The 25562-nt window shown below is 41.9% G+C and overlaps 1 protein-coding gene across 6 annotated transcripts in view; it reads left to right on the plus strand.

Annotated features, from left to right (window-relative positions):
- Positions 1 to 20637: 20637 nt before the first annotated feature.
- SORCS1 (sortilin related VPS10 domain containing receptor 1) overlaps positions 20638 to 25562 on the plus strand; it is a 477983-nt gene continuing 473058 nt past the window's right edge. For 4 of the 6 annotated variants that reach the window (XM_040992147.1, XM_040992148.1, XM_040992146.1 and 1 more), the window contains exon 1: positions 20687 to 21280. In XM_040992147.1, the coding sequence (XP_040848081.1) occupies positions 20723 to 21280 (558 nt within the window). In that variant the 5' untranslated portion in view covers positions 20687 to 20722. Of the gene's footprint in view, positions 21281 to 25562 lie in introns of all 6 variants that reach the window. The other 2 variants (XM_040992145.1, XM_040992150.1) reach the window with 2 other exon arrangements.

A 25562-nucleotide genomic window follows, 5' to 3' on the forward strand; every position in this document is an offset into this window, starting at 1 on the left:
TCTGTCTTTGCTATCAGCAGAGCCTACATTGGTATTGAGTTTTGAACTTTTCAGAATATCTGGCGCTTGTACTATTTTCTGTGGCTGCCATATTAAATTGCTATAAATTTAAAACTTAACCAGTACAAACTTGTTATCTGGATGTTAAAAGTCTGTCGAAGCATCACTAGATGGAAATCGGGGCGTGGTCTGAACTGTGTGTTTTTGTTTGTTTGTTTCTGTTATTATTTGCTTTTTTCTGAAAGCTCTGGAGGAAGTTCAGTTCCCTTCCATCTTCAAACCTAGAAGCCATGCACCCTCATTGACTTTTCTATTTTAAAGCCCGATTAACAAAGAGAAAGCAAGAGAAAGCAAGAATTAGCAGCATCACAGATGACAAAGGCAACATAACAGACACTGCAACCATTAAGAAAATAATCAGAAATTATTATAAAGCCAGCCATATTTCTTTTCATCTCTGATCATTCTTCTATAAACAAGACTGCCTTTGACGCATCTGGCAATGGCTGTCTGAATTCTAAGCAGCTGTGTGATGATGGTGGGGCCTAATTGAGTAATCCAGTTTTATCTACAGATTGCTATGTCTTTCACCTAGTGACATGTAAGATCCATTTCTGGTGGAGAGTAATACATGAGTTTTCAATTTCTCAGGACGAGAGGACATGGGCATCTTTGGAGGCTAACTCTGTTACAAAGGCATTATGTTTCTCGGTTGAACGATTACTTGGCAAAAGGCAAGAGGTGTATGGGTCAGCTAAATAGAAACTACAGAAATTAGAAAATTTGCTAAAGATAAATTTCATATGAAAGTAATGGCTTCACTTCTTTATTTGGGACTGATGCTGTGGTGTAGACACCTCAGCCTGTACTGGCAGCAACTCCTGTAGGTGTCACTTCATGTCTAGTGGCTCCAGTTCTGATCTAGCTTCCTGCAAATGGCCTGAGAAAGCTGCAGAGCACGACTGAAGGCTTTAAGCTCCTGTACACACATGGAAACCCAGAAGAAGCTCCTGGCCCCCAGCCTTGGAGCTCTGGGTCCTGGTGACTATGTGGGGAGTGAAATAGCAGGTGGAAGAGATCTTTCTATTTCTCTCCCTCCCTCCCTCTGACCCTCTTTTCCTCCGTTCCTCCCTCTCTCCTCGATATCTCTCTCTAATTCTGATTGTCAAACCAAATAAACATTTTTAAAAGGAAATGATTTAATAGCTAGAGTTAAAAGGAAAGGTGTATTTTATGTGTTGAAATTTGCTTTAAACATGATTTCATGGAATCCTAATAACCAATATTTAAAATTACCTATTCCAAGCCTTTATTATGCAAAGGTGGAAACAGAAGCCTAATGAATGAATGCCCTCAGTCACATGCCAGTGAATGACAGGTTAGCATTGCCAGAATATGCCAGAGGAGCACGTAGACCCTGCGCATTTATAACCCTACTTTTATAAGCCTATACATTTTTAACCCCACTTTTATAAGCCTATACACAGTTACCCCATTTCTTTATGAATGGTTTTAAATATAAAACTCACAGTCAATGTTTTTATGGGCATCTGGGCATCAAAACCATTAGGTAGACTCAGAGGACTGACTTTACATGAATGTGCTGGTCCCGCTCTGGGGTGGGGGGGCATTTTTTTGTTTAGTTGTTTTGGGCTCAGTATGTGCATAACCATTATGTTGAACAAGCATGACTCTTGACATAATCAAAACATAACTTTATTTTTCTATCCAACCTCCTTGTAAAATGCTTTCAATGCTGACAGCATTTCCCTGCCCCTGGAGAAAACTTCAAATCCATGATGTTTTTGTTCACCTTGTTCAGTTGTAAAATAGCCTGGAGCTGCTTTAAGTAACAGGGTCCAATTCAAAAATCAAAACCAGTATATATAGTTTAAAACATCACTAGCTTTTGGGATTTGATTTAGAGTAAAAATGGTCCCCCAGCCTGCAAAACCCCACATCTCCTAGATGCCTGCAATGGAAAGGAGGGATACACATGACTTCTTTTCTACTGTATTGCTTTTTGCTTTCATTCTTAAAATCCTACCATGCTGAATAGGTTCTGAGTCTTGCATGGTTGGATCAAGGGAATGTATATGCAAAAGAAAAATGGGATGTTTTACTTAAATGGTAGTTTCATAAGCTAATTTTCTGCTCTTTGATCTTGGCAAATATTCAGAACTGATTTTTTAGACACTGGAAGACACTGTAATTTCTTTTCTATATTATTATTCAATCTGCAAGTTTTATATGCTAGGTGTCACATTGCGGGCAGTGGCAAACCCTAGGTTTCAAAGAGTGTTCTTTAATTTTTGTGCCTATAACTCAAAACTTGTGTTTCTGAAACTTCTCAGTGGTAGAAAATACCTGGAGTTTGGAGTTTATTAATCTTTACACTAACAAATTCTTGGTGTCCAGGTTTACAGCAAAATAATCACCTAACATCTTTTCTGGAGTTATTGATATTGTATTAGTGAGAGAGATTATGATCTTTGATCTTTTTAAATCAGTTCCAAGGTTTGTGGAGTTTAAACATTTTTCTTTGAACTTTTGCATTAACAAGGAGTCTTCAAGGATTTCATGGAAAATGAAAAATATACAAACATTTCAATGTTAACTTACACAAGAATAAACTTATGTTTAAGTCCTCTTTTCCACAAATTTATTGAAACAGCCTTGTATTAACTTGGAAAGTTTGGAATGATTGATCTATTTATTTCAGTACCTGTCTGAAATATTGGATTTAACTGCTTCACCTGAATTATTGCCAACTTATGGACATACGTAATAGAGCCCCAGTTATAGGCAACTGCTTAGGCTGCCCTGTACCTAGGTAAGTGTTAAACTGCTAAGAGGAAAAGCAGCTTGTAGCTGGTGGGCGTTCTGGGCCTGGTTAATGCCAAATTTGTATTAATGATAGCAGTGTGCCAGCATAGCTGATTACTCTATTTGTTTATTATTTACTTATTTTAAAAGATTTATTTATTTTTATTGGAAAGCCAGATATACAGAGAGGGAGAGAGACAGAGAGGAAGATCTTCCGTCCGATGGTTCACTCCACAAGCAGCCGCAACAACTGGAGCTGAGCCAATCCGAAGCCAGGAGCCAGGAGCCCACAGGGGCATGTATCCCTCTCGACTATGTAAAGAATGTTAAACAAAAAATGAAAATAAAGCTTTTTTTTAAAAAAGAAAGTAAACATTGTAGAACAGTGGTTACCAAAGTATCATGATCAAAGTGTCATAATCCCCTGAAAAGTCAATAAACTCTCTAAAAGCAAGTTTAGGTGAAGAAAAATGTGTTTGATTTCTCACAGTCGCACAGGAGACACCGTTGCCTCCTCTTTGGCTAGTCACGTAACGACCATTGCTATAAAATGACGGAATGCAAGCAATGCTCCTGCAGTACCACGTGGCACTGTTATTTGTAAATATTAGATTCACAACTGTGAAATTCTAATATAAGATCTAATAAATGTAACTCATCCTTCCACTATCTGGGATTCTAGTTCTGTGTTTAGTTAGGAACTTTGCTTCCACAGTGTAAGCAGTCTAGCAGCATGACTTAATTTGGTTTCTTGATATCATCCATCTATCCAACTATGCAACATGCATCTATCAGTCCCCTGAGACAGTGCTTTTTAAAGTGTAGTCCCTGGAATAAACGCATGAGCGTGGAGCTCTCATTGTTCCCAGTGTCTCAACATCCCTCGGCAGAGTTCGCAGGAGGGTTTAAGTCACAGATGGCTCCACCCTCGGCGTTTCTAACTGGATAAATAACTATGTATGGGGTAGGCTATGAGAATGTATAGCAACCTGCTATTTGCTACTGAAGAAATACAGTTAGACTTTCCTGAATTGTCTGAAAGTCTCACACCTTTTTTTTTGCGCCACACAGTTTTCAAATACAAGGAATAACCGTATTTGTCTTTAAAATAAAGGCCTTCCTCTGAATGGTCTTGAAGTTGTGTGCCTGCTGAAGAGGATGCTCTTTTCATGTCAGTGTAGACAAACTTTAATGATGATGACCTCTAGGTAGAGTTCACTGATCATGAGATTTGCAACCCTCTTTTCCTCAAATAGCTCTTCCCTCCAATTAGCTATTTCAAAAACCAAGTTACTTATGACACAGATTTGTGACATCAAGTTATTTGACTGACAAGAATTTTTTTTTATCACATTAGCAATGAGAATAAGCACTGAGCATGAAAGTGTCATTTTCTTGTTGGCAATAACTGAAATCCAGTGCTATGTTTAAAAGGCAGGCTTGGGGACCTGGTGCCGTGGCCTAGTGGCTAAGGTCCTCACCTTGAACACCCCGGGATCCCATATGGGCGCCAGTTCTAATCCTGGCGGCTCCACTTCCCATCCAGCTCCCTGGGAAAGTAGTCGAGGACGGCCCAAGGCTTTGGGACCCTGTCCCATGTGGGATACCTGGAAGAAGTTCCTGGATCCTGGCTTCAGTGAATCATCAGACGGAGGATCTTCCTCTCTGTCTCTCCTCCTCTCTGTGTATCTGACTTTCCAATAAATAAATAAATCTTAAAAAAAAAAAAAAGGCAGGCTTGGGACAAAAGGACAAAATTGCATTGAGTTATTTTGGACTTCTGGCTATGGCCAAGATGTAATAACTTGAATCAAATCAATCCTTATGTTTTTTTAAAAATATAAAATATAGGTAATAGCACAAAATAACTATTTAAAAGGCTTTGTAACTGACCTAGACTTAGAATACTCAAGGGGGTAGGACTCACACAGTGAAGTGAGCTCCCCAGGCCCTGGGTTTTATTCCTGAGTCCATTTGTCAATTCCTTCTTGGAGTATACTTTTGCAATAAAAGCAAACATATTAATCAAGGAAAAAATAAAGGCTGTGTGTAGGGTGTCAAACAACTGGGATTTTAAGGACAAATGTTGCAGATAAAAAGGACACACAACATTAATAACAAATTTTAAATATATACGATTTCTTCTCAAGCCATTTAGTATCAAGACTTATACATTGCACTATGAAACTTCCAAGAAAGCTACCGAAAGTGGCAGTTAATGAGATTACAGACCTTAAATGGCCACCATTTCTCCTAAAACTGAAAGTTCAAGGCCAAACCAGAGCCGTTGTGTTCAGTTTGGTCTGAGGGCCACTCACTACCATGACCTGGTGGTGAGGCTGAACTAACACAGAGCCATCTAAGCAAACCTTAACGCCCAATCTCACCCAGGCAAATTTCACCTATCCTGTTTGCAATATACAAGAGAGGTATGCACAATTGTGATACAGGTGTCAGCATGCAGTGACTTTTTATTTTGTTTGGGATCCATAAGTAAATAAAAACGAGCAAGCATGTAAAAAGCAAACAAAAACACAACTGCGGATGCAGAGAAAGAGAGGAATCATGGAGGAAGGGTGATAGACTAAACAGAGATGAAGATAGAAATAATAACGATATAAAAACGATAATGGAAACAAACCTTTGGTGGTTTACATTTCACATAAACAAGCACCTCAACGTAACTATCATTAGTGTGATTTAGGAAATAGCGGATAAGATGACTAATGGCCAAAAATACCCAACCAGTTATGAAAATAGTGAAAGACAAATCTAATAACTGGAAAAAATGTGCTTTGAACCTAAGAATTCAGTAAAGGTATGTAAAAGAAGAGCAGTGCTTTACTGGGGCTCATACTGACACAACGAAGTGGATGATCAGAGAGAAAGGTGGCAGAAAACAAAAACTGTGTGAATCAATATTATAAAAACTGAACATCCATGATTTTCCCAAATTGGCAAAAAGTGAAATGAAGCAACAAGGGTAAGTCTAGATCAGGCAATCGTGAACTCCTAGCCTGACATTATGACATGGTCAGAACTGTAAAGACTTCTTTTTATGAGTTGCTTTAAGCTCATGGAGGGTAGCGTGGCCTCCTTAGAGTGTTGATTTTGGGCTTAGCCATGCACTTACTTTGACTAATGAGTTGTTAAATACCAGAGAAACAGAAAAGACTGGAAATTAACTTTCACTGTCTTGTTCTGTGATTCTTCCACCATCGCCATGGCAAGAATGTGTCTCAAACAGTGGCTTGATTCAGGAAAATGACCATCCTGTAGCTTCTCTCCTGTATTTCTTCCAAATTAGTATCAAGTCTTATGTTGGTTATTATCCCAACCTGAGTTAACTTTTGTTGATGGTCTAAGTTGTTTCACTTCATTTTTTTTTTCATGTGAATGTCCAGTTTTCCCAGTGTCATTAAGGAAAAACCTGTACTTTCCTCATGGTACATTCTCAGCATTCCAGAAGAAATCAGTTACCTTACTTGGCACAAATTTGCCTCTAGACTTTCTGCTGTATTCTGTTTTTCTATATATTGATAGTCTTTATGCCAGTATCATGCTGTTTTAATCACTGCAGCTTTATAATGCATTTTATAATGAGGCAGTGCAATATCTCCAGTTGTGGTTGTTAAGTCTTTTATGATTTCACATAAAGCATTTTTCTTTTCATTTCTGAAAAAAGTCTCTAATATGGTGATAGATATTACATTGAATCAGTGTAATACTTTGTGTAGTAGAGGCATTTAAAAATATTAAGTCCTCTAATCCAAGAGCAAAGGCTTTTCCCTACTTCTTTGTATCTTTTTAACATCTCTCATGGGTATTTTTTTTTTATTTTAGTTTTCAGTATTGCAAGTCTAACCTCTTTGATTACATTATTTCAGTGTACAAGTCCTTAACTATATGGATTACATTAATCCAATGTGTTTTACTCCTTTTCATGCTATTGTAAATGAAATTGTTTTCTTCATTTCAGAGTTCTAATTCTCAATGTTAAGAAAAAATCTTCTAAATCATTTGAGAAAAGACCCCTAACCAACAAGGGCGAAGTGACAGTATATTTTTTTTAACAGCCATCATGGAAGCTAGAGAAATTTTCACTAAATATTAATAAGTCCAATATGCTTTTCTTCATCTTTTGCATTTTAAAATTGTGGTTGCCATGAACACTAAAGTCATCACAGAGCTTATTCTGCCTCCAAATGTATGCAGAGGACATATTTATGACAATTAAATTATAAATTTAGGATGATAAGCTTATAATTTTCTGAGCTATAACTAGATGTCATTGCCAATAAATTATGATGAGTTTTGAATATATATTACAATATCCATAGCAACTACAACAATGATAGGCAAGGAAAAATATTCATCAAACTAGGATTCCGAAAGCACTCAACTAATCCACAGATGCCAAAAAAAAAAAAAGGCAAAGAAGTGTTTGTTGGAAATAGTGATCAAAAGAATTTAAGAGTGAGAGAAATAATATTAAATGCAGTGGGATGCAGAGTAAAGAATAGAGTCTGGCAGTCAGCAAGGGGTTTTATTGATGAGTAATTGTCAGTTGATGAAGGAAGCGATGCAGTCCTCGGTGCGACTGTTCCACACCACAATACTGCAAACAGGAGAAGAAAGAAATGATGCGATCAAAAGGAGAAATGGAAACTAGATGGAAAACATCTAAATACGTCATGACTCCAAAGACGGAAGAGGAAGTCTTGAGCAAATCTGAACAACTTCATTGAACTGAATACAAAAGGAAAGCTCTTATTGGTGCGACTCACCATAAGTAGTTTGAAAACACATTTAGTTCCTCTTTTTATTAGGGCAATCAAGTTCTTTAATTGCTATTTTGATATCAATCCACAGTACCTATCTGCTATTTATTTTTCTTTTCAGAAAACTGTCTTAATAAGAAAACAGATTTCAAAGATAGTTTTAGGATAACCATTCTTCTCTTTCACCCTCCCTCAACCCATCTTCTTCCTTCCTTTTTCTTTAATTTTTGGAATAACAATAACTTAAATTTAGTTAATAATACAGATTGAAAACACTGCTAACCATAATGTTCAACAAAAAAAAGTAGAAAGGTCGCTGTTTCAAAGGACTATAGAGCAAACTTTGTAACACTGTTGAGTGTTGGTGTTTTTAATGTATTAGAAAATATGAAAATTCACAAGTGCATATGTAGATAATCAAGAATCTATGCTAAGGGAATATGATTATGATCTGACAGGCTAAGCTGCTGCTTGTAACACCAGAATCCTATCCTGGCTGCTCTACTCCTAATTCGGCTCTCTGCTAATGCATGTGGGCAAGTATTGGAAGATGGCCCGAGACCTTGGGTCCCTGCACACATGTGGGAGGTCCTGATGAAGCTTGTGGCTCCTGGCTTCTGTCATGCTTCTTGTGCCCATTGTGGCCTTAGTAAGAGTAAATCAGTGGATGGGACATCTCTCTCTTTCCCTCTGTATCTGTCTCTCAAATACACATATATTAAAGAAATATCTAGAATAAGTACATAAGAATCAATTCTGTGATCCAGCATGGTAGCCTAGTAGTTAAATTCCTCATCTTGCTTGCGCTGGAATCCCATATGGCTGCTGGTTCTAATCCTTGCAGCCCCGCTTTCCATCCAGCTCCCTGTTTGTGGCCTGGGAAAGCAGTAGTAGGTGGCCCAAAGCCGTGGTACCCTGCACCCGCATGGGAGACCTAGAAGAAACCCCTGGCTCCTGGCATTGGATCAGGTTAGCTCTGGCCATGGTGGTCACTTGGGGAGCAAGCCAATGGATGGAAGATTATCTGTATCTGTCTCACCTTCTCTTTTGCAAATCTGCTTTTCCAGGACCAAAAAAACCCAAAACAAAAAAAAAAAAAAAAGATTTTTTTTTTAAGACTCAATTCTAAATATGAAGTTAATATAAAACACTGATGAACGAAACTGAAAAGGTAAAACTATAGAGAGCACCCAGAAGCCAAACTAATTCTCAGAAAAAATAACAAAGAAAAAAGAAACAATATGTAAATTATTAGCATCTGAAATGGAGATCACATTCTGTTTTTTTTTTTTTTTTTTTCTTGTGGGAGGCAGATATTGGCTGACTGGATTCTTTAGAGATTTATTCATTGATTTGAGAAGCAGAGTTAGAGAAAGGGAGAGTCACTGAGACAGATTTTCCATTCACTCGTTCACTTTTCAAGAGGCTGCAATGGCCAGGGCTGAGCCAGGCTGAAGCCAGGAGCCAGGAGCTTCACTGGGGTCACCCCGCTGGGTGGCAGGGCCAGCACACTTAGGTCATCTTCCTCTACTGTTCCAAGGCCATTAGCAGGAAGAAGCTGGAGGAGAAGAGAAATAGCTGGGAAATAAACACAGGCCCACGTGGGAGGCTTGTGCTGCAGGCTGTGAAGTCATATGCTGTCCCAAAATGCCAGCCCTTCAAGAACTTGACAATCAATACAGCAGGGCAATTGGAAATCCATAAAACATATTTAAAAAATAAGAAACAAAATCTTGGAAATCTAGACCTCGGCAAACATCTTAGATGACATCAAAAGCATAGTCCACACACGAAGACAAAAACCATAAATTGAATTTCCCTCAAAAAAATACTTCCAAGTTTCATTTTGTGAAATATGATGGTAAACAGATGAAAGATAAGCCTACAGAGCAGCAGAAATATTTGCGAACAATTTAGCCCCTAATGAACTCGTGTTCACAGTTTATAAAGAGACCCAGTGTTTTGGTGAAGCTTGCTAAGTCAAATGGAAGCTGTCTGTTACTTTTTTGAATAAATTTGTAAAATAGGTAGAGCACACTCAAGATTTCATAGTGAAAATATTTAAAAATACACAATTTTTAGATTTATTTATTTTTTGTTTGAAAGGTAAATTCACAGACAGAAGACAGAGAGAAAGATTTTTCATCCACTGCTTCACTCCCCAAGTAGCCACAATGGCTGGAGCTGAGCTGATCTGAAGCCAGAGCCAGGAGCTTCTGGGTCTCCTTCGTATGTATAGGATCCCAAGGCTTTGGGCCATCCTTCACTGCTTTCCCAGGCCACGGGCAGGGAGCTGAAAGGGAAGTGGAGCTACCAGAACATAAATAGGCATCCAGATGGAATGCTAGTGCTTGTAAGGGGAGGATTGTCACGAGTCCTGCAAAATTTTGACAGCAAATTGCAAAAAAATAATCTCAAGGAGAAATACCTAGATGATTGGATGTTTTTATACACCTCTCAATAATTAGAATTGAAGGTGACAAGAAATCAGTGAAATAACTCTGCAGGATTTGAATAACATTATTAACAGCAATAAATGTAACTATTTGAGGGTATCCATTTCTGCAAGTATATCTAGAGCATTTATGTTCTTACATGATAGGTAATTCTGTGATCAATATTATTTTGTTCAAGGTCACCAATAGAACTCTTTCGTGTTTTTTTTCCCCTGATTCCCACGAAAACAAACTATAAAAATTTTAAAATGTATTTAGAAAACTCAAGTACTTAAAAATTAAGGATAATAATTTTAATAGCTCCTGGATCAAAGAAGAAATTACAATGTTAATGAATTAATCATATCAAATTTGTGGGAGGCAGCTAAAGCAGTGATGGCAGGGGAATATAAAGTTTTAAATATATGTACACAAATGTACGTTTCAAAAATGTAAAATAAGGCAACATGTACAAGACCACTGTAGCTATAATTATCTTTCAATAATAAGTTTGATACAATTTTATGTTTTTTAAAAATAGAACTGATAACACTGATACAGAACAGTGATTCACAAAAATAAGAGCAAACAAAGGGCCTGGTGTGGTAGCCTAGTGGCTGAAGTCCTCTCGTTGAATGCACCAGGATCCCATATGGGCGCTGGTTCTAATCCTGGTGGCCCCACTTCCCATCCAGCTCCCTGCGGTGCCCTGGGAAGGCAGTTGGGGCCAGCCCTGTACCCACTAGGAAACCTGGAGGAGGCTCCTGGCTTAAGACTGGCTCAGCTTCATCCGTTGCTTGAATCAACAGATGGAAGATCTTCCTCTCTGTCTCTCCTCCTCTCTGTATATCTGACTATCCAATAAAAATCAAATAAATCTTTAAAATAAAATAAGAGCAAACAAAAATTATCGGTACCTACAACCAAAGCTAAGTATCAATATAGGCCTAACAGCAAAATGATGATTATAAAATCAGAGAAAAATGAAACAAAATTATATCAATAAGTTGATCATCAAAATGCCACTGGTGAATTATTCAAATAAGAGAGTGCACTAAAAACACAAATATAAAATCTAAGTAAATTAGTATTGAAATTTTTCTGTAATTACCCCAGCTGTAGGCCATTGCCTAGGTTGTTGCATTGTACCTAGGCAAGTGTTACACTGCTGGGAGAAAGGCAGCTAAGAGCTGGCAGGCATTCTGGGCCTGGTTCATATCAAATTTGTGTTAACTATACCATGTGCCGACATAGTTGTCTACTTTTATTTTTTAAAATTTTCCTGTTTTTTTAATTTGTTGTTAATTTTTAAACTCTGTGGGGGGCAGATACCCGCAGGCTAGCAGAAGGGATCTGGGGACCCTTTCTGGGGCGAGTGTGTGTGGTACCCGGGCTGGCAGGCAGGGCCTCAGGTGGCATGACATACTACTGGGGGACTGGACTTGGGGATCTGCATGCTTGCAGGCATGGTGGGTTGTGGGGGGTCTCTGCATTTCTCAGGTCAAGCGTCTGGGGATGGGTGAGAGGGAGAATGTGACAGGTGAGGAGTGGCTTCTGGGGGGCTTCCACCCACCAGGCTACTGCACTTGCAGCCACAAGGGAGCTGAAATCAGGTGGCTTGGAGGAGTCTGGGGGGCATTTCAAGGGCAGGCCAGTTCTCCTCCCATGTGGGAGTGCTGGGCTTCTTGGTTTCAATCACCATGTACTGGCACACAAAACAGCCATGGCTGGGGCGCACACCTGTTGGGGCTCGACCACAGTATTCGCCAGTGAGTGTCATGGCCGGGGGTGGACCACATCAGGCTAGGCCATGACACTAGCCAGCATGTGAGAGAACTGAGTTTAGAGGCAGATTCTGTGGGGGATGTGTGGGCTCCTCCCTGGGCCACACCAGCTGGTTTGTTCCAGGACTGGGAGTGGTGACAGGCCAAGTGACAACATGTACCAGCACAAGGCTGATGCTAGGGCAGACTCTGCAGGGTGAGGGCCTAACATCTGCTGGCACATATGAGAGCTGGGTCTGGGAATGGGCCCAGTGGGGGGTACTTAGGGCAATCCCATGATGGGCTGTAGCTCCCACTGGTGAGCACGTGAATTGGCTGGGTGTTGGTCAGGCTGGGCAAGGCTGCTTGTGGGTTGGCTTTGTGAGGATGGATCAGGTAGGGTTAGGTCAAACTACAGCACATGGAGTGGCATGCACAGGAGCCAGGCTATCACAGTTACCAGTTTGCATGAGAGCCAGGGACGGAGGCAGGCTGGGCAGGGTTAGATTGTTGCACCCACCAATGAAAGCTGCAACTTGCAGCAGGCTAGGACAGAACATGACAGGCTGCAGCATCCACTGGGCAAACCCAAGCCGAGTGATAGTTATGCTGGGTTGGGTCAGAGCAACCACGGGATCACACAACATCTGTGGCTGGGAATAGACCTGGTTGGCAGGTAAGGAGATGGCTGCTACATTGACATCCCGCATGGGTGCTGGCTCAAGTCTTGGCTGTTCCACTCCAAACTGTTGAAAAAAATCTATTATTATATTGCATGGTTAAGCCCGGTGTGTTTATATGTTTATAAGTTTTTCCTAAGCATATTCATGAGAACCCTGTCTTTTAACTTTCCTTTTGCATAATGTCTTGGCATAGTTTGAAGTTATATTGATCTTGTAAAACAAACGGATGAGTTTCCACTTTCTTTACATTTTGAAACAGTTACTTGATTACGTTATTTGGGTTTGATTGAATTTTTTTTAAAGATTTACTATTTTTACTATTTTTTATCTGAGAAGCAGATTTACAGAGGAGGAGGAGACTGAGAAAAAGAGAGAGGAAGATCTTGAATTGGCTGGTTCATTCCCCAAATGGCCACAACAGCCAGGACTGAGCTGATGCAAAGCTGGAAGGCAGGAGCTTCTTCCAGGTCCCAAAGTCTCTGGACATGTCCCTTGTTGCTTTCCCAGGCCGTAAGAAGAGAGCTGGATTGGAAGCAGAGCAGTTGGGGCACAAACCTGTAAGCATATGGCACACAGATGCTACAGGTTTGGGATAGCCCACTACTGACCCCTTATTCATGATTTTTAATATTTCATAATGATATGGGGCAAACTTTCCTTTAATTTTGTGAGCTCACTGTAATTACACACACTTGTGCATTACCTGTTTTCTGCACAATATCACATCTGTCTCTCTAAATAATCCATCAATGATAGATATTGGGTTTAAAAAGTTTAATTTACACAAAATGTTCCTTGCATAATTCTAAAAGAATATAAATGTATTAGTATTAACAAGTGCAATTAATATAAGCAGTAAATATAAAATAAATTTTAAAATCAATTTTGCTTTTGTACCTTAGGCACAACTAATTGAAATTGAAGATTTACAGGAAATGGTTACATTGTCACTCATCCCTAGCTCTACGTTTGCTGGAAGTTCTATGTGTGGCTTCTATATTGAAAATTAGTAAATGTTAAATGAGAGAACAAGGATTTAAATAAAATCAGAAAAAATAACATTTATGAAGGAGAGGCCAATTTTTAGGTTGTTAATTTCTTTCTAATTGATGCGTAGATTCATGCAATCTCACCAAATAGACCATCATGCTTAGAAATTGACAGGATGATTGTAAAACAACTGGGAAAAGTTAGAGAATCTCACAACAGAGTTAAAGCATTGTTGCGATGTTATGGTGATTAAGAAATGTTTTGTAGGCAATACTTTGACAAGCTGATCAATTAACTAGATAAGAACATTCAGACACACACATACATACAGTCACCTGGTTAGTGGTAATTGTGTCACTACAAAGCAGTTAGAAAAGGATATCTATGAAATTGATGAACAATGCTGAGTTAATTAGTATCCATTTGATACAGTAAAGAACCTTCAGCCTTTCATGTCATACTTGTATATGCAGAAAACAACTCCTGATAATACACAGATCCAAGCAAGAATAACTAAAACAACATGACTTCTACAAAGTAAATCAGGGTATTTTCATGAAGATAAAGTAACAAAAGATCTCTTAAACATAAAACAATAGGTTGTAAAGACTCTCATTTTCAGTTAACTATGTTTTGTCTTCAGTTGCATATTTTCATTGGTTCAAGGTTTCTCTTAGATATGAATTTAGCTTTCTATAGTTTGTGGTGTGCTTTAATGATTCAACCTAGTGCTGATGTCTGAGCATGTTCAGAAGGCGATCAAAGAAGTCAGAATATAAACTTCCCCATTCATTCAACAAACAGTGAATATCCTTTCTGTGCCTGCACTGAGTGAGGCGCTGAAGCTGAGTGTTACATGGTATGAGCCCTAGCCCACAGGAGTCTGCAGTGTAATAGAAGAGATAAATGAATAAAATAGATGATTAGAATAATCAAAGAGCAAATTCAGAATAGGCACAGATGGCCAAGAAAGTATAGAAAACAGATTATGCTAATGTTTCTTAGAACTAGAACTCAGCATAAAATAATACAAGATGGGAACGACCTTAATGGGAACGCTTTAAGCGTTTTTAAAATGTGTGGGTAAATTGCAAATAGTACTTGTCTCATGCCTGCATCTAGGGGCTCAGGGCATAGGACATGGCGAGCAGGCATCAAGAGTTAACTATGTGATGCACCAGGAAAACATCAAGTCCAGATTAGTTCCATGACCAGCAGGAATCGAGAAAATCAAAGTATATAAGTTAAGTCTATAACAGGACCAAAACATACTGTCAGGTAGTTGGACTTGCAGAAAAGGATTGATCTTAGATCTCTGCAGAAATCCAGTATTTGGATAACAGGCATCAGTTTAAAAATGAGCCACCTGCTTTCCTAGATGGGATATACTACACTGCCCTTGCTGGTAACATACTGATACTCTCATGGTCTGAGATCCTAACACTGTGTTGGTCCTTGGCATTCGGCACAGAGCTCTGCTCTCTCTCGTATACAGAGTCCTGGAGAGTGACTGGTGTTAACTTCATGCATCTTTGGAACGATTCTTTGTAAAAGAGACAAAAAACAAACAAAACCTTCTTGTAATATAATACCTTTCTCTCCTCTTGTCCTGTCTACATTCCCCAAGAAGTAGGCGAAATGCATCCCTGGCTTTACATACCTGAGTTTGCTTTTTTCCTATTTGCATTTTCAGGGACGTTAAACTCGATGAAATGTCATAAAACTGGTTTTGTGGTTCACTACATCAAATTCTTTTTATGTTCGAGTAAAAGTTTAGGAGAGTACAGGAGATGGAGAAGGAGCGAGAGAGAGAGAGAGAGAGAGAGAGAGGAGAGAGAAATCATCCATTTCTAAATTTATACATTTAGATCCTTTTAAAAACATAATGAAGTTTTACTAATATATTCTAAAACCTTTGGGTAAAAAATATCTAATAATATCTCTAAATAAAGTTACTTAATCATAATGCAGATTTTATCTATTTCACATTAACTAGGAGAGTTAAGTGGAATTTATGCATATGTATATATAGATGAGTGCACACAGTGACACTGATATTATTCTATGCTTTTATTTTGCTAATTAATTATAGAAACCATCCTGTTAAGTGTGAAATTATTGTGTGAGCAATGCATAATAACAAAATCAAATTTATGTGGATTTCCAATCTGTGTACATACAAATTAAGGACATAACAGAGCTAAATAGTTGTGTGGGGTAGGGGGGAAGAAGAAAAGAAAATTCTAAGTTTTGTTTCTAATGATGTGACCTTGGATAAATGTCTTTTTTATTTTGTAAGATACAGGTAAAAACTGCCCCCTACCTATCTTTCGGAGTTGCTGCAAGATTTATTAAACTGGATGAGAAAATTAAAAAAAAAAAAAGCCTGCTTTGAAGGTCTGACGAGGTAAAAGTTACATAAATACAAGGTAGTAGTATTATCTCCACCAAGAGGTATTTAAAATTAATTTTCCTAACATTCTTACGAATTTAGGTAGAAAATCTTGGTCCTACTCATGCCGATGAAAGAGGTTAAGTCCTGCAGATACAGCCGCTCAGATTGGGTTTAGAGGAAAAGACAGGACTGCTGGATTCTGACCCAAGTCAGTATTTGTTGTTGCCTGAGAGTATTTTAAAAGCAGGTTTAAAAATGACATCTTTTCTTTGGCAGACTATGAGAATAAGCTGCTTGTGATTGTTCCTGTGGTTTTTCACACAATCGATCTGAAAGGCAAGACACCTTGTCTCAATGGTATCCAAGGGGAGCCAAGGCTTTTGAGATCTATTAAAAGACATTGTTCTAATGATGAGGCATATAATGTGATTAAGTGCAAACGGAAGCCAAGGGATCTGCCAGACAGGAGAGGGGAAGAGAGAATTCAATGTGACAGGTCGTCTGTAGTTCCTGTAGTAAGATTATGTGTGCACCACTCTTCAACATTATCCCCCCGTACATATACTAAATAAAAGCAAAAGGGGTAGAGACAACATTTTTACTCTTACACCAAAGAAGAAAACAAAAACAACTCGTTCCCTTGCTTTAAAAATTATTTTCTTGGTGTTACTACAAGCAATTTCAGGTGCTAATTAGAGTGTCTGGCATAGAGTAAATCATCAATAAGTATGACTTATTTTCAGCATGATTTGGAGAAGAGTATTGTATAAAGTCAGGAACTTATTTGGACTTAGGATGTCTTTGTAGAAACCTTATTTTTTTTACACTAAATTCCTTGGACTTTGGGTAGCAACATCTTCTCTAAGTTGATGGAATTATAATATTTAACTGAGATGAACTTTATAAAACAACGAAATGCGGGAGCTAGTACATAGAATATTCTTAGCATAGTTTTTAGTGTTGGCAGCCGGAAGTATGGCTGGTCGGTGCTACAAAGGAGCCACTTGCACAGCCAGTTAATGTTTTTTACACACTTCATGAGCCAGGGAGACACGAGCAGAGAGCACATCCGCAAGGGATATGTGGCCCTTCACTACATGACTTTTGGGAGGAATTTATTGACAAACAACAAATTAGAAAAATACTCAGCGGCTGGAATCCATGCTTGGAAGGAATTTGAAAGGAATTCGTTCTTTAGGCAGATCAGGGGAAGTCTTTCTAATGATACTTATTTAAAATCGGAAGTCTCCAAGGAAAGACGTCCACCATGTGATTTGGGAGTGGCTGGGGGCTCTCTGGGCAGAAGCACACATGCAAAGGCTTTGAGTAGGGCAAACTCCAGACACAGCAGAGCAAGGACCCCCGGAAGCTGTGGGGCGTGTGGGGGAGGGTCCTGTCCAACTGTGACTGAGTATAACTACCTGGCGGCCATGTGGCGGGTTTGGAACTGGTAAATTCACGAACAGCGTTAAGCAGTGACAAGTCGTTTCATTTGTTATCCCTTTGAAAAAATTACTTTTTGTTTTGTTTTCATACATGTCCGAATCTTTGATTACCATAATACTTCACTCTTTCTTTGCCTTTCTCTCATTTTATATATGTATATATATGTGTGCACATATTCATACAGGAAGCTACATATATTTATGTTCATGAGTGATTAAGTATTAACAATGTTAATTTTTTTAAAAGGGCAATTAAAATGTTACCCAGAAATGCACATAAAATGGATCACTTTGTGCTGCTGTTAGCATACTTGCTTCCCACTTTGGCATCAACTGTTAAGGAGTATTGTGGGAACACAGCAATTTTGGAGTGGGAAGAACTATAAAGAGGCTGTTGTGCTAGTTCAGGCAGGAAAGATGGCAACTTTGAATAATGCTGGCATACTTTCATATGTGCAACTGAAACAACTGTCTTACTGCAATTATGGCATGGTCCCTCCTCAACTCTGTAACCTTTTTCCTAATAAGTGGCTCCTCTTAATGCATTATAATAATAAAAGTTCCCTGATGGGTTAGTGAATTGAAGGATCTGAGTGAACCCACAGATGGAAGATCTGTCTCTTCTCTCTCTCTCCCTAACTCTGCCCTCCAAACAAATTAGTCTTAAAAAAACAGCTTTGTGTAAAGAAATTCCTAGCAACAGGCTTTTCTCTAAGACTAGATTATTCCTTATAGGGTTTTTGGAAAACAGTACAGATTTAAGGAATTATTACTATTTTACAATTTTGGTATTGACAAAAGCCATTAGGTATCAGAATAGTACTATATATATACATATTTTATGCATATGCTTATATATATATATCGCTCATTTTACATAGTGAAAAATGTGTAAGAAAAAATATATATGGTACTTGAAGCCAATTTCAATGAGAATTGTATAACATTTTTCTCAAAGGAATGATTAACTAATTCTTATAAATGTAATTCTATGAACTATACGTGCTTTAATTTTCGAGGGATCATTCTAACAGGTGTTTGGAAAGAGTAAAACTGTCTGCTCTAGGACAAAAACTCAGCTCTTGTTCCAGCAATGTTCTTCAGAAAGTTGTTCATTTTGAACCAACCATTAACACCCCCACAGTTTAATCCACTAATTTCTTTTTTCCTTTTGCTGTCTTCAGACCTATATCTGTTTGGACTTTATTTGGGTTCTGAGTCCTTAATCTGGTTTTCCTTTCTTGGAGGAATTCCCACAGACTTACCCATACTAGAAAGGAGGTTAGTGGGGCATAGAAGGAAGTCATTTAGCAAATGATCCAGCAAAGCTCTAAAATCCTTTCTGGGAAGAGGAGAATGAGCGTCCTGGGCTTTGACCAAGAGGACTTAGAATCTGGGGAGCAGGGAGGACCACTGGCTCTTTCCTCCTCTGTCCAGAGCCGGAACCTGCAGCTACTGTCCGGCTTTAGGGTGACCCAGTGCTCTCCGGAAGAACTGGACAAAGGGGACTGGTTGTCCCTTAAGATATTCGAGTTTAATGGCTGAGAAGTCTGCCCTTCTTGCATTTGTACTTTTCTTGCCTTGGTTATAGGAATAAAGCAGGTCAATCTTTTTCTAACACCTTTTGGGATGTGATTGATAATAATGGAAACTTCTCTTGCCCAGAATCAGAAAGCTTCAATCACTGAGAAGTAATTATCAGTCTATTACTTGCAAGTTGGTCTCATCCCAAACGCAAAGCTCACATGTTTCAATGAGGTTACCATTCTAATTGGGAAAATGAACCTTAAAATGTAATTATAAACAGCAGTTGTGGAAGTGATTGGGTTTTTTGTTTCAAAATTCACTTATTAGATCAGTATTTACTAGATAGCTTAATAATAACCATGAGGATAACAGAATGTTATTTATTAATATGAAGATTATGCATCTCAACTCTTGGAAGCAAAATGCTTATTTGGAAAAGCCATGAAGTCTGTGATTTCAAAGCCCATTCACCTATTATAAATCTTCATCTGAACTTTGAGAACAGCAGCAAGGGGAGCTGGGCTGGGCAGATTCCGTAACACACAATTATTTAGTTTTAAGAGTGGACTGGATTTTAAAGGTCATCTAATGCAAGCACTTAATTTTAAGGCATAGGAAGCACAGAGTGGCTTGTTTGAAGTCTGGCAGCAAGCTTAGCAGCAGAGCAGGCAGCACTGACCCGCTGAGAGTGATTTTAAAGCAGTGTGTTCCCAGCACTGGGCTAGGCCCCAAATGATTCAGGACAAATATAGCACCCTGCCTCTTGCCTGAATTTATCTGATGTAGAGGTACACAGCCGACTTGTAATAAATATTTATAGAATTAATTACTGCCAGATTTTTTTTTCTAGCTTTTAGGATCCTGTGCCAAGCACCAAGGGAAAAATGGGAAACCAAATAAACGGGTCACTTCTTCCTAGTTGCTCACACTGCACTTCTTGTCCTCAATGAGTTTGCAGTCTCCAAAGGCAGCCTAGATCTGTATCCGCCTACAAAACACTTGGTGGGTATCTTAGTTTTAGCGGAAAGTGTTCCTTCAAATATATTAACTGCATTTAGGAAGGTTGGCTTCAAAGACCGGGCTCTAGGAGGTCAGAAAGGCATCTAACAGTGCGAATTGATGAGAAAACCCACAAGGACAACACACTCATATTCACACTCATTTAATTACATCACTCTCAGCTGCTGCCTTTCCGGACGTCGCTCAACCTGAGTCCCAGGCTTTGCTCGGGCTAAGGTCACGACCACAACTCAACAGAGAAGAAGCAAGGCAAAGAACCGGAGGTCCCCCTGCACTCCCCCCGGTCACCCCAACCTCAACCAAGCAGGAACAGAACCCCCACCCCGTCGCGGCGAGCCCCACGCCGCCGGCCGCCCCCGCCGGCAGGGAGCGCGAGCGAGCTCCTCCCCGAGGGGCGCTCCGCGGGGGCGGCTGCAGCGCGGGCGCAGGCCGAGGGGAGGGTCGGGCGGCCGGTGCGCGGCGCGGCTCGGCTCGGCTCGGCTCGGCGCGGCGGGACGTGGGCGCCCGGAGCCCCGGCGGCGTCCGCCCGCGCGCCCTCCCTCCCGCGTCGGCCGCCAGCGCGCCAGCGCCCGCTCCGCCCGTGACTTCAGTTGGGCTCCACCCCCGCGTGGCGGCGGCTCGCTCCGTCCCAAGCCGCGCTCGGCACAAGCCCAGCCCGGGCGAGCGGCTGCCACCTGCCCGGCGCGCGGCCCAACTTGGATGGAGTTGGGGGTCTGGAACGTCAGCCACACCACCGCCACCACCACCGCCACCACCGCCGCCGCCTGACGAGAGCCCCGCGCCGCCCGCAGCCGCCGCCGCCACCAGCACCACCACCTCCGGTCTGGGACCCCTTTCCGCTTCTCTCGGCTCCAGCGATGGGAAAAGTTGGCGCCGGTGGAATCTCCTCAGCCGGCCTGAGCGCGCTCCTCGCCGGCGCGGGGCTCTTGGTCTTCTGCGCCCCGGGCGCCTGCCGAGGCGGCTCCTGCTGTCCCCCGCCGCACCCCAGCCCTGCCGGACGCTGGACCCCGACCCCAGGACGGTTTTATCCCCCTGGACGGCCGGGCAGGGCTCCTGCCACGCCCCTGCCCTTCCTTGCGCGCCCTCTGTTTGCAGTGGCCCCCGGAGACCGAGCGCTGTCCGTGGAGAGGGCCCGGGGCAACCGGGCGCCCGTGACCGTGGCCGTACGCTCCGGCCGGAGGCGACGGAGCGGAGCGGATCCCGAGAAGGCGGAACGCGGAGAGGGCGCGAGCAGGAACGCCCGGGGAGCGCTGAGGGATGCGGGGCAGCAGGAGCCTGGGACTCGGGAGCGGGACCCGGACAAAGCCACCCGCTTCCGGATGGAGGAGCTGAGACTGACCAGCACCACGTTTGCGCTGACGGGCGACTCGGCCCACAACCAAGCCATGGTCCACTGGTCTGGCCACAACAGCAGCGTGAGTACCGTGGGACAGAGGGGGCGCGAGGCTAGTCTGGTCGGTCCTGGGGTCTGAAGGAGCATTGTAGCAAACATGGTTTCTGGACTTGGGGGATGCGGCAAACTGAAGTGTTCCTTCCCAGAGGGGCCTCTCTCAGGAGTTGAGATCGCTCTCCTCCCAGCGTCGGAGTCCTCTTCAGATTCCAAGCAGAGCCTCAGAGTAACAGGCAGATTCCTGTTGGGTGCTTGCTTTGGTGGCATTCGTGTGTGGCACCCCCATCCACAGAGGGGTTAAAGGAAAGTACGGCTCATATAGAGAGGAAGGGGTTAAATTTCTAGGTTGGCTGCCATTCCCTCAGGGGGCTTTCCCCTCACTTGTTAGACCCAGGGTCGCCTCCAGTGAGATCAGACCTGCAGATGTAGGCTTTGAATTGTGTTTTCCTGCAGACCCCCTAAGTTCTTCCTGACCCAGACTGCCAGTGGAGGATGAGGTGTGTGCGTGTGTTTTGGGGGTGCAAGCCACAGGAAGGGACTCACCGGCTCTGACTAGTGTGCTGCAGGGGAGCAGGAGTGGGTTCCCCAGTGTGGGAGTGGGAACAGCCGTGATCCCTCTGTGGTAACCCCAGAGGACTTCCTGGCTTCCCAGCGGTCTGACCTCTCCTGGGGAGAAAAAAAGGCTGGCTGGTTTGCAGGAGGGGATTGTAGGAGACAGATCCATGGTCCCGTTAGGGGAGGTTTTAGAATCTCAGAAAAGTGTGTGCGTGCGTGTGTGTGTGTGTGTGTGTGTGTGTGTGTGTGTGTATGTGAGATCTGAAGGGACTCTTCCCATTGAAACTGAGCCTGGAAACTTCAGTGGGCTGAGATGGTAAGCCGGCAGGCAGCTGCGATGGTGGAGGTGGCCAAAGATGCCTACAACACCACCAGAGTTCTCCAGCTGCCAGGAAAGCAAAGTCCGGAGGAGGCAGCTGGGAGGGTCAATGAGGATGTGGTGTTGGTAGCGTGCATATTTAAGCAGCCTGGTACCTTTCGGGATGTTTTTCTGCCAGAAACCCCCGGAAAGGTGCCACTTCAGAGAGTCGTGCTGGCTGTCTGCTTGTTAAATGGCACTTGGGAAGCTTTGAATCTCATTGGCAGTTGCTCTGCATTCCTTGTGTTGAGGCAAATCGCAGTAAATAGTGTGCTGGCTTGACACCTCTGCTGGAAGAACCAGCAGGTTCCCCTCCCGCGCAGCCGCCACAGCAGGAACTGTGGTACCTTGCGGTTCTCAGGCGTGTTGTCATCAAACTGAAGCCCAAATTCTTTCCACTCACACCCCAGAGATGCTTGTCCTCATTCCTTACTGTAACCATCGTGTCTGGAATCCCATACTCGTGAAAATAAACCCTCTAATTTGATCTTGAATCTTCTACTGATTGAAGAAGTTTTTGCCCTGCTTTAAGTGATTAACGCAAAGCTGTTGGCTCTGAGGGGAGATTTTAAACACATGCAGCGTGTTAGATTCTGCTGTAAGGAGAAGAAAAAGACTTTGCACTGCAAATGTGTCTGGCTTTTTAATGTAATTCAAGCAGTAAAATATCTCTCACCCATTAGACCTCTACTTTAGTTCCTCTTGGAAAGAATGAGAAAGGGAGAGTATAGCTTTGGCAGATTTTAACCTCCCTTTGAGAAAGGGTGCCAAAGGTTGCCAACCCTTGCCTGCCTCGCTCCCTCCCTCTTCTCTCTTAATCAACAGCGCTTCTGAATCCAGCAGGCCTTGCTGGCACCTCTGAGATAATGCAGGAAATAAAGTGGCAAGTTAAAGGTTTGAAACTCCAAGCATTGTCACACCACAAGGTTTTCACAAGGTCTCCTGTTCCATAAACTCATCCTTGCCTCGACATCACACGCAAATTGGGCTTTTTGAAAAATTGTGCGTCCCGATGTGGGGGAAAGGGAAGCTCCTTTATTCAAGTCCACAGAACAAGGGCCGTCCTGCAGTGTGGGTGAGACTCAGAGACAGAGTTGAAAGAAAGTTTTTTGGAGACTTTGTGGAATGAAAGGAGTTGATGTTCTAGTTAGTCTGTGCTTTAAACCTGAGAAGGTGATTGAGTGCTGAGCAGGGCTGGCCTCACCTGAGAAGTGGCGGGTAGCACCTGTCAGATCAATTACCGAACACCACAAGCCAGGAGCCACATCAGAGGGCACTGTGTCTGTGTACAGCCCCAGGCACCGTTTTCCCCAACTTGGAATCTCAGTGAAATAAAGCTGAAGATAAGAGTGGTCGTGCTCGGTCTTTTCACGCGTGTGAATGCGCCCTCCGCACCCATACCCACTTAGGGCCGCAGGCAGCGCCCATCTCCTGAACCTGTGTCAACTTTAGCAGCAGTCCTTTGCTAACAAGAGCCTCGGATTACAAAAACACCGGGACTGGAGGTGCAAATGGAAGGTGGTTATGGGCTGCCTGTCAGACTGTTGAGGGGGTCTGGGTTGTTCACTCAGCTCAGTCCCTCCTCTTTTCTGCCTGCTCAAGCTGTTGCACTTGTGTGGTTGTGTAGACATGAATGCTTTGCCTCTCCCTGGCTGTGATGCTATCCCTATCCTGAAGGCTTTTCTCTTGATGGAAACGGTTGCTAGAGTTGGTGGAACACCTGGCGGGGGGGATCTTCTGGCACGAAAGGTGCCGGGTATGAATCACTTGTCAGGAGCTTAGTGTCGTAAGCAAGAACATATTGTTCCCACCCTACTCATCACAGGCATGCTGTGCCCTGAGCTAAATTTGTATAGTAATCCTTAGAGTGTTAAAAAATATGTTTCCTTATATACTTAGATATGTGCATAACATTGTGTGTTTATACAGTATTTCCCACCAGCTTCCAAGTGCTACATTCACTAATCCTCACAAGATCCTTCGTAGATAGTGAGTAGATGGCAAGTGTTAATATGCCTATTTAAAAGCTTATGTGCTCAAGTTAATTTGAGTATCTTGAATCCACTTCTTTGCCCCATTCCCGCTGATGATTGTGTGAAGAGACTGAATAATAGAAACTTTTATTTGGCTTCTGTGTGTGCCATGATGCTGTCTCCAGGGCTCTGTTTATGCTTCAGCACAATGGTGTGGTTGATTTCCATGTGCCACTTTGTCTTCTGTTGTTGTTGGATTTGATGTTAGCATTCAACTGTAGTGAGTGGACCTGAGTCCAAGGAAAGATCAGGTTTGGGGATGGAGGCCTTATGTTCATCTTCCCGTGTAACTTACACAGCAATGCCATGAGTAAGTACTAATGTTATTGCCACATAACTGAGGCTTTCGAAGGCTCAGTCATGGTCAAGTGGATACAGGTGACCACTGGCAAAGCACAGAATAGCTTTTCAAGGACTTTTATAGAGGGCAGAGACACTTAGCCCTTTTTGCATCTTTCCCATGATCCTGTCTTGAGTTGAATTTTGATGGAGGAGGCCCTCCTCTGAGCTCGACACCCCATCTCCTGGTAGAAAAACGAGAGCGTTAGCATGTGCCTGTCACATTGCACTCATAGGTAGTGATTTTGGTTGTTCTGTTATCCGCCCACCTGTTCATCTTTAGGGAGAGAAAGCTCTGCACCTGGTGATTCAGTGAGCACACGGCAGCGTCTGAGCATTCAGTTTTCAGATCTCTGTTCTTCAGCGCTGCTTTTCTCTTGGGTGCTTATTTGATGACAAATCTGATCTTATACAGAGTTTGAGCAGGAGCACTTAATTTTGCCATGCATTTTGACATTCTTTCTTAGCTGAATCTTTTTTTTTTTCTTGAGTAAAATAATAAAAGATTTTTTTTTTTTAGCTTTCTCCCACAAGCCCACACAACTCCTTGGCTGATCAGTACTTTGTACCTTGAACAAAAACATATCCATTGCTTGAGCCTCATGTTTTTCAGCTAGGATGTCGGGATAGTATGTCTTTTGAAGACTTCTTCCTGAAAATGTGATGTTATATATACAAAACAATTTGGATGTGCTAAGTGCTCAACAAACACTGATCACCAGTACTTCCTTCTTTTTTTTTTTTTTAGGTACTGGAGACTTAAGGTATTGGGTTCAAGTCCTAGGTCAAGTTCAAGGTCATGGCGTATTGAAAGTGTCCTTCCATTTTATACTCTATAAAAGTAACAGTATTGGAGAACCGTATGTGAACTTCCTACTTTTCCAACTTGTAGGTATTTTACACTTATTATACCTAGATAATGGGGTTGTTATGTTATTATGAAATAGTGACCTATGCCATTGACAAATCAGTGACCAAATGTTTCATCTCACACAGATTCTGCTTCCGACAGTTCAGAACTA

The sequence above is a fragment of the Ochotona curzoniae genome, unplaced genomic scaffold (assembly GCF_017591425.1).
Source record: "Ochotona curzoniae isolate NIBS_2020 unplaced genomic scaffold, NIBS_Ocur_1.0 contig_66, whole genome shotgun sequence".
Lineage (NCBI taxonomy): Eukaryota > Metazoa > Chordata > Mammalia > Lagomorpha > Ochotonidae > Ochotona > Ochotona curzoniae.